Source organism: Prosopis cineraria, unplaced genomic scaffold (assembly GCF_029017545.1).
Source record: "Prosopis cineraria cultivar Desert tree isolate PC_DT_omini unplaced genomic scaffold, ASM2901754v1 PC1, whole genome shotgun sequence".
Classification (NCBI taxonomy): Eukaryota; Viridiplantae; Streptophyta; class Magnoliopsida; order Fabales; family Fabaceae; genus Prosopis; species Prosopis cineraria.
In genome coordinates, this window is record NW_026555332.1 from 48517101 (window position 1) to 48527749 (window position 10649).

The following is a 10649-nucleotide window of genomic DNA, read 5'->3' on the forward strand; positions in this document are numbered from 1 at the left end:
TTTATCCAAAATGACAATTCTAAATTATAACTCTTACTTAAGAAATAATAACGTTTCGATCTATGAATCATAAGAATTGAATAAAAAATTATAATTTATCAAGTATAATTTCTATTATTGAAAAATAATTTCTCAAAATAACGAGCCTTCTCACAACTTTTGTTTTGTAAATCGCAAGAGCTGAACAAGAAATCCTAACTTATCAAATATATTTTTGTTATGAAAAATAAGTTCTTAAAATAACAAGCCCTGATTACAACTTTGTTTAAGGAATAACAATTTTTATTCAAAAAAATTACAAAAATTAAATAAAAAATACAATTATTAATCAAAGTAAAATGATTTTTTAATTTAAATTTATTTCCACTAAGTCTCTAGGAGCTCAGTAGAATTATGGCATTATGGGGGATTGAATTATTGTTTATATAAATCAAAGAGATTTATTATCATTTTTTTTTATTTTCAATCAGTATCTAGTCTATGATCTAAGCACGGTATATATGATATTATTTATAATCATTTTACTATAGCTCGGAAGAATAAACCAAAAATTCTAAATTCTTTATCTGGATGATATAAAAATTTTAAATTATAATATTAAGATTCTCTGTTTGCATCTTAATTAATATTAAACTTTCAAATTTCAAATTCTATATTTGAATTTAAAGCAACTCATATGACATCGACAGTCTAGTCTTGATTAGGGGTGGTGGTTGAATAAGATTAGGACTAGATTATCGACACAGATCAAGACCAAATTGTCAGCTTCGATCGAGATCGGACCGCTTGCACCAACTAGAATAGGACCACCACCGCTAACTAAAATGGGACCTCTGACATCAACCAAGACAAGACCACCATCGCTTATCGGGATTGGTCCACCAACGTGTCTAGTCAACCAACACTATGCAACACCGACAGTCCGATCTAAGTCAAAGTCGGCAGTCTAGTCCCTATTGGCACTAGCAATCTAGTCCTAGACAATAGACAAGATAGGTCTCAATAGCGGTTGGCAGTCTAGTCATGGGCGATAGTGACGACATTGTTTGGCACTGAACCATTATTAGTTAACAATGATGTTTAGCATTATGATGAAGGAGGATGAATCACAAACAGTGATCAAAGATCGGTCTCAAGCGATAAACCCATTGAACGACATTAGTGAACAAACACTAGATGATGGTAGTGAACCAGCACCAGGTAGTGCAGAGGGTGATTGAAAGTAAATTAAAATTTAAAATTCTTAGTATGTAGAAGGGATTTAAAATTACAAAGAAATTTATTTAAGTATGACCAAATCCAAATTCATAAATTGTCATAGATTTAAAAATGTATTTGGCTTAAAGTCAAACCAAATTCAAACTAAATCCATATAATCAAACAAAACATTCATGTTTTTTTTTTGGGCCATGCGGCTTGTAGATAGGTGTATATTTTTCTAAAAAATGATAGCCGTAAATTTGTACTCATCAAACTATCCCCCCTTTTAAACCAATCTTTTGAGCTATTCATTACAAAATTATGGTGTTTGACTGACAGTATTTTTTTTTTCCAGTTTACATGCTATGCATATTACTTTGAATATCGAATAAATAGTTAAATGATAATTCACCCTTAAATTATAGACTTAAACACATTTAGAATTTGAAACCAATTTTTTATGCAATGTTTTCTTTCAACTTTTTAAAAATGATGCAATGTCATCTCTAATGTGTAGTGTTAATAAAAGTTAACTATGATAATTAATTGATTAGAAAATTATAGAAAAGATATCAAAAATTATAGAAAATATCATAAAATTACAAACAATGTCCTGAAATACAAAAAAGGACTCGAAAAAAGTTTCTCATCATTTTCTGTAATTTTTGAAATGTTTTCCTGTAATTTTTTTGTTAACTAATAGCCAATTTTATATTTGTTAATGATAGGAGTAATATTGTCCATTTTAAAATGTTGAAGAAAAATATTATACTATAAACAAGTTTACTATTAAAATTTTCATTTAAGAGTCAATTTGCCATTTAAACCTTGAATAAGTACATAATTACAGTCACCAATATGTATTTAGGAAAATGGTGAAAACTTGTACTCCATCTATTAAAAATATAAGGCATTTTTTGAGGAGTTGGATATTTAAAAATGTAAGAAATTTTTAGTCTTTTGAGATGTAATTATTATTTTTTTTTCAAAAGTGCCTCCATTGATAAATGACTTTACATTATTGTAGAGTATTTAATAGGGGTAAATATGAAAAGATATGATTAGTTTGAAAGGAGGCAACTATTTTATTGAGAGGTGAGATTCGGTTAAAATGCTTATATTTTTTAACGAAGGAGTATTAATATTAGTGTTATGATGAGAACCATAAAACAAGTCTCGTATATAAACATGCATGTAGCAATTGATATTAACTATATTAATGTTCAATTTAAATTCAATGGAAAATATTTTATTATTTAAAAGTACTGACGTGTTCAATTTATAGACAGGTTAATCAAGAAATTCACTTTCAAATATTTTATTTATTTAAAAATTATTATAAAATCATAAAAGCATTCAAGGCTTCAATTTAGGTTGGCAAATTCAAGAATGAAAATTACCCTGGATAATTAATCCAAGGCCATGAATCATGATATTCCATCGTTGACAGCGACCCTGTCGCAGAGTTTACCTTGTTTTTTGATAACTTGCAGTTTACGAAAGAGAAGAATTAAAGTTCGAAGTGGAAACAATTAATCAAATGTGAACAATATGATTAAAATTTCTTCGGAAATTGTCTGACCCCGTGATGCCCTTTTTTTCCTTGAATGCTTATATATTGGTGGTGACATATTGTTAAGAGAGCTTTATTTTGGACAAACAGAAACATCACGTTGTTAATTAACAAGCACCTAACTAACCAAAGAAAATATTAACTTCGCTGACCCGCGTCGAATCTATAGAAGTTGACTCTCAGACCTCTCCATGGGGCTAGCATGTGGCTAGTGTATTAAGTAATGGTATCTTTATTAGGATACATGTTATTTCTCAATTCCTTTTTTTCCCTTTGAGAATTCTATTTATGTCATGTTGGAAGGTAAAAGGGAATTAAAAAAAAAAAAAAAGACGCCGGGTTTGTCAGTTATATACCCTTGTTTTAGATGAGAAGAAAAATATAGAGGAAAAATACCATGAAGGAAAACTCCCAACGATAATAATTTTTTTTTTACTAATTTTGGAAGAGAAAAACTTATATATTATTTTTAAAAGTTCTCTCTCTCAGAATTCCCTTCCTCTTGCCAGGCGTTAATTTGATTTGACATTTAAAGCAAATGCATGCATGCATGCCAAGAATTGTCCAACACTTGACCGAACAAGAGAGATGCTTTTAGGCATGTGCTAATTACTTGAATACATAATCTACTGTTTTAAAAACGATGATACAGAAAAGGCAGTGTTTTCTTGGTCTGAATGAAGTGATAGCTATGTATCGTCGAGTCCGTGGTTTGAACTTGACAATAAGCATGCCAGCAAAGAAGCTTATTCTCCAAATTTTGCGTCATTCACTTCATCATCATTGAGGCCTCATCGATCTGTTGTTCTTCTGGACATAGTTTTCTCGAGAATTATAATATTGAAAAATAAGAATGAGAGAGCAATAGGAAGAGGCTGTAAAGTATATATTATTGATTGGGGGTACGCCCTTCTTGATGTGCTCTTTCACTTTCTTTTAAAAACCATTTGTATTGGTAGTTTGCTAACTGAATTATGCAGTAATTTTTGGGTGGAATGTGACTAGAGTTCAAGCAAATTGCTCGTGGCCATAGGTCATATCAAGCTAGCAAGGCTTCTCAACATCGTTCAAAACTTATCCCCCATGTTGGAAAGCATAAGACAATTTCTTGAGATGAGATATTAAAAAATATATAATATTTTGAGTCTTTTAGAGTACAATTAATGAAGTTTTTTTAAAAATACTTTTAATTAAAAGGTAGGTGCAATTAATAAGTTTATTTAATTAAGACATCATATTAAAACAGGTAAATATAAAAGAATGTATAATTTTTAAAAAAATTACATGAAAAAAATATATAATTTTAAAAATAATTAACTAACTTATTGCGAATGTGATTCAGTTAAAAGTGTAATTTTGATTATTTGGTGGAATTTTGGACTCGCGCAATGAATATTTTTAATAATGACATTAATTAAAAGTGATGTTGATAAATTATGATTTTTGTTTGGATACTTTTTTCTACAAGCAATTATGAGAAAGTTAATTTTATTTGGATTGTATTCATCAAAATTACGTTTGGATATATAATTACCTTTAAATGGTATAATTTTTATAAAGTTGTTTAATTTTTTATAATTATTGTTATTAAATATAATTTAATAAAATCTCAATCGTAATTTTGGGAACACAGAAGCACCTCTTGGTAGTTTTTACTCAATGTGCAGCAAAGAATCCAGGTCATGATTGATTGGGATTTTTAAAAAACTTATCCAAACGACGCAAATGATGAGCTTCATAATCACTTATATAGGCTTAAATGAGACTATACATGCATTTACTGCTAAATGAAACAGGTATTAAAAAGGGAGGAAGAGATCATCAAGAAATCAGAGAGATGATGAAATGAATTCACTTAGGGATAAGCAAAACCAAATCAGAACCAAATATTGAATTGAATTAAATTAATTCAGTTTATTTAATTAGGTCTATTCCATTCAATTTTATTTTAATAAAAAACTTGATTGATTGATTTGGTTTAGTCTAAAAAAATGAACCAAATATACTGAACTAACCAAATTATTATATATATATATATATATATATTATATTTATAGTTTTTAAAAAAGTAAATAGGCTCTCATTAGTTATGACTTTTATTACATGTACTCATTTTATTTTTAATAAAATTTGATCTTTATATATATATACATATAAAAGAATGGGCTCTCGTTAGGGTGAATGAGAAACATCTTTTCATCCATTTTCTCCATGTTTGCTTTTCTGTGTCTCATTTTCTACTCTTTTACTTGCAGTGGTAGTATTTTTTGTTTAATGTGTTGTTTTGTTCTTTATTCCTATAATTTAGTTTTTTATGTACAGAAGTACTGGGTTTTATTAGTTTTTTCATAAATTATGAGATAAGATTGATATTTTTTTTTTGGGCCTTTAACGTTAGGGGAAAACATGAATATATATATATATATAACACAAAATTAGATTTTACAGATCCAAATCAAATTCCCCGTTAATCAAATGGACCGATCAAACTGAATTATTATAATTTATGTTGGTTTGAATTTAATTTCATCAAGGGTTTCGGTTAGATACAATCTATATTTTTTTGTATAATTTGATTAATTGGTTTTGGAAAAACTGGAACCAAGCTGATCGATGCTTATCCCTAAATTCAGTGGCGTAAATCTCTCAATAGTTGCCTCATCTGATTTGTTCGTCTCGGATCAACCAATGAATAGGCCTGGCCTCGTCGTCAACTCTAAATCTGTTTGTTTTTTTCTTCTTCCTCCTTATCGTTGAAATCAAAATTATTCCTGCTTTTCCTTTTCATTCATCTTCTTAAACCTGCGACGTCGATTCAAATTGATCAGGAACACAAAAAGAGGAATTCAAATAAAAACAGGTTGCAAGTTGCACATATGGAGCTTTCAAAAAATACCTTTCATTTTATTGTCCTACAGCTAGAGGGAGCAGAGTGATTCACGGTGCGGGGTCAAATCACTATAGCAGTCAATTGACAAGGCATACGTTCCCACAAATTAAATATATTCAACATTGAAGTTCACACATGTATATATGTTTTACAGTAAACGGTCCCCTATTTGACAATTTACAAGGTTGGCCTCAAAATTGTTATTTGTGAAATTAATACACTGGAATTGTTCTTGTTCCTGTAATAGCTGGGCGTAGGGGTCGGTGTTAATCAGGTGTATGTATGTCGCGATGAGCAAAAGAAGAACACCGACAATAAGCAGAATTTATGTAGAATATTGCATAAAGACATGACAAAAGAATTTTCTATACCCCACACGCATATCCGAGCTTCTTGTAAGTGATGGTGCAAATTAAAAGTTAGAATTGAGGCTATTATTTTTTTTTCAATGACATTCGAACTAAGAGATATAATTAATTATAGCCTCGGACGTCGGCGCCCATTATATTATATTATATTAGATAATATAACTTTACCTTAATAAGCTCATGTAAGATGATTAATTAGTCAAGAAACAGGTAAATGCAGCGGTCCGTTGAACTTTGACAATTCAAATTTTTTGCATTTATTACGCGTTTTCTTTTCTTAAAAAACTTCGAACCATTACATGCCTCTAAACCACGAAGAAGCTGGCTAAGACCACGCCAGGATACTTTTTCACACTTGATCTTAAATTTCCGACGTAGCAAACGTGAACATATACGTAATTAGAAACAAACTTGGATCTTCTATTGAATGCCTTGAGAGATGTTCCTAATCAAATAGTTTATTTTAAATTGCAATTCAGAAGCATTTGCGTGACTTTCAAAATAAGTCCGTCAATGTAGCTTGACCAGATAATCCCCCGCAGTTGACTATCACCTTCATCACCGCCCAGTTGGATTAATTTAAAACTACACTACACCAAGCATTTTGTTCTCTGATTAAAAAATAATAATAATAAAGTTTTAATTTCCACCTGTTTTAAAATTTCGCAATAATAAGATATAGTAAGTAAGGGACTCGTATTCTTAACCCATTATTATAAGTTTCTGATGACATTGATGTTGCGCAGGGCTACCGTGAATTCTTGAAAAATTTTATATCAGACAATGTTTTGGATCATCTACATCTGTACTAAATATAAATCAAAATAAAAACCTAGTATTTAAATCTATACGTATTAAAAATTGATGAAATGTCTTTATCTTTAATTTTTATTTTTTTAATTTTTCTCGTGGGGACGAATGAGAGTCGTGAATAAACATGTACGGGGTCCATCATAGAATAAGCCAAGGTCAAAAATTTTCCATCGATGCAGTCAAAAGAAAATTGTAGCGTTTCATTAATGAAAATATGGCAAGGGTAAATGTAAAGTATTAGGTTGAACTAATGAGGTTTGGTCCAGTGAAAGAGCTCGTATCTTATAACAAGAAAAATTAAAATTTAAATCTCTCTGTATATTATTTATGTTTAATATTTGACCATACTTGTAATAGAATTAAGTTTTGTGAATTTATAAAATGCCTTTAAAAGAGATGATACTATTTTTTCTTGATAATATTTAAATTATATACAAACCCCTTCGTTAAAAATATAAAATATTTTTTTAACATTAGATGTTTAATGATATAAAATATTTTAATTTTTTAATGACTCAAACCTTATTTTTAAGTAAGATACTTTATTAAATAAAGATAAATATAAAAATAATACTAATTTAAAAATAATTAATTATTTATTGAATGTATAATTTAATTAAAAATATATTATATTTTTAAAGGAAAGGTTATAAATAATGGAAAATTGTGTGGTTGCACACGCGCGGAGGAAGAAGTGCGGATAAAACAGAGACAAAGAGGGGCAGGAGAGATTGAATATTCAAAAAGGACTGTACGGACAGGACTGATGAAAATAATAAAAACAAAGTGAAATGAATAAGCGCGTGGAATGAAACTTCCAAGCAAGCCAGAAGGATTCTGAGGTGCCAAAATTTTCTAATTTCACTCGTATGAAGTTACGCCTTTTGCAGCCTCGCCTAACTTCCTCAGTCATTCGCCGAAACAGCTTAGTCTGCAGACTGTGGAGACAGAGACGTTCATGTATAAATAACGAGCATGTGCACGAGAACTGTCTTGCACTGAAGCTGCGCAGCTTCAAACGCAGAAATCATAGACGCGTGCTAATTTAAATTATAGATAAGGCGAAACAAGGACCAAGCTTGACTGCGAGAGATCAGAGATCGAGAGAAATGGAAAATATGCCACCAGGATATCGGTTCTACCCGACAGAAGAGGAGCTGATTTCCTTCTATCTTCATAGAAAGCTCCAAGGAGATCAGAGGGAGGACATCAACCGGGTTATACCCGTGCTTGATATTTATGATTACAATCCTTGGGATCTCCCACGTAAAATTCTTGCATTCCCCTCTCTTTCACTCTTGCTTTGTCCTTCTCTCTAATCAGAAGACTCAGAATATATAAATGATTTTGGAAATATTCTGAGATTGTTCTAGTTTGAATTTGCATAAAATTGTAACCTGCCATTCGGACATTACACTCTGATCATCAGAGCTTGGTCATGTTATAATCATTAGTTAGTTTTAACCATGTTAATGTTTTTTGTTACATTAAACATATTGATGTTAAAATTATACTCCGCGCTTCGTTATTGCATATATATACATATATATATATGGCATCCGAAATGATATTTTCCAGATCTGCATATGTATATAGAAAACCGTTAATCTGTTTCTTATATATTATGTAATGGGACTGGTTTCAGAGGTTTCGGGAGAGGCGAGCCTGAGAGACACGGAGCAGTGGTTCTTTTTCATTCCGAGACAAGAAAGCGAAGCTCGCGGAGGAAGGCCCCGACGACTGACGACGACAGGGTACTGGAAGGCCACTGGGTCCCCAAATCATGTCTATTCCTCTGATAATCGTATCATCGGCATGAAAAGAACTATGGTTTTCTACAACGGAAGAGCCCCCCACGGCCGGAAAACCGATTGGAAGATGAACGAGTACAAGGCCATGGGAGGCGAGCCATCCTCACCTCGCCCAGCTGGTCCTTTGGTACGTGCCATTATCAATCTCAATTTCTTCTGCAATCAACTCCAATATCCATTTATATATATATATATATATATATATATAAAAAAACTTAAATAACAATTGGCTATACGTACGTCTGTTTTTCGACTTTCGCCCCCGCAGAAGCTTAATTCGGTGAAATTTCTTTCATGTATAAAGATATTTCGCCATAATTATCAAATCTTAATTCGCAACCATTCTTAACGCTATATTTCAAGTTCAAATCCAATTGATCGGCTTCTCTGATGAAAACGACACCTATGCATACATTTGATGGAAGCCCTAGAATTGGTTCAAAGTTAGCGTCGTTGATGCTGTGTATGACCAGCGCAGTTTTTTAATATGGATGCCTTGGGAAGCGAGCTGCAACACGTGGCTGTAAAATAATTATCTAATGTACAGATACGGTGCTTTGATTTTGCAGTTAAGGCAGGAATACAGTTTATGCAGGGTATACAAGAAATCAAAGTGCCTGCGAGCGTTTGATAGAAGGCCACCTCCGAGGAGGGAGATGGATGATCATGGGGGTTCAAGCTCAACGTCTCACCATCAACAGCTTCAAAACCCGGAAGACTCGTCGTCAAAGGGGAAGATAGGTATGGCGAGCTCTCCGGAGAGTTCATCGTCTGGAGATCATGCCCAAGCTTCGCAGGTCAGTGGGGAAGCGGCCGGTCAAATGGATTTGGACGATGAGCCTTTGTTGGATTGGGAGCAAGTTGACTGGTTTCTTGGCAAGCATGACTAGACAGTGGGAACCCTGGAAAATCAAACAATTGAATATCGTCAACGTATCTTCTAAAATAAGTTGTCATGTCACATATGGTTCAAACTAGAAATTTCGGGGATTTTTTACCAATATAGTGCAGACATTAAAAGAAATTACCCATATGTTGTAACATGAAAAGTATTTACTAAAATGCTACACAAAAAATCACTCAACTGAGGAACTAGTTTGAAGTTATGAACAAATCATTCAAGCCAACTAGATTTTAGAGTTAGAAATTATTTTTTTATTCAATGAGAAGTAATTTTAGCTTTTTTTATTGATGTGACATTTTTTTCACTTTCAAGAATCTCTACAATGATATTAGAGATATACTCGAAGATAGATCAAACGTATTAGTAATAATGCTAGATATGTGGTAAGTTTTTTACCTTCTTCAACTATTAGACAAATCATTTGTTTAAGTTTTTTTAAATCATTTGAATGAAAATGATGAGTAAATAATTGTTACTAATATGATAAAGGAATTATTATAAGGTGTATTAAATTAAAAATTATTAAGAATAAATAAATAATTATTAGGTTTTATGAAAATTAATAATGAATGATTAAGTTATATGAATCAAAAGTGAAAATTAATTTACCTCACAAATAGTAACTTTTGAGATCACATCTTGTTCTCATATGTTGTAACCGTTGTTGTTATATGTTCCTCTCTTCTTGAGATTTAAGTGATTCATTTATTTGTGTGATCGACATATTTAAATCAAATCAAGGTGACTCAACTAAAGAAATAGACTATCAAGAGGTGGCATATGCATCATTTGATGGTCTACCATGTTTAAAAGTAGAAGTGTTGTAGGAGTGGATGAGTTGAAAGCGAATGATGACAAGGGTGACATGTAATGAGACTCAAATTAAGTAGGATTGAAATAGATGAAAGGGGCTGATGATAATGATGAGGCTAAAATATAATGAAATTAACTAAAATTTTAAGGCTATGATTCCCTTACATTTTTCAATTTCAATTGGTAGTTTGATAGATAAGTAGCCACCATGTTGCTCACTTGGTTTATCTCGAGGGATCTATGGATGATGCAACTCAACTCTTAGTGGAGTAGGCTG

The 10649-nt window shown here is 31.5% G+C and overlaps 1 protein-coding gene across 1 annotated transcript; it reads left to right on the plus strand.

Moving 5' to 3' along the window:
* The first annotated feature begins 7953 nt into the window (after positions 1–7953).
* Positions 7954–9674, plus strand: LOC129307743 (NAC domain-containing protein 90-like). The gene is made up of 3 exons (XM_054948624.1): positions 7954–8110; positions 8490–8782; positions 9225–9674. The coding sequence occupies exons 1-3, from the start codon at positions 7954–7956 to the stop codon at positions 9543–9545; spliced, it is 771 nt and encodes a 256-aa protein (XP_054804599.1). The 3' UTR covers positions 9546–9674.
* Positions 9675–10649: the final 975 nt, after the last annotated feature.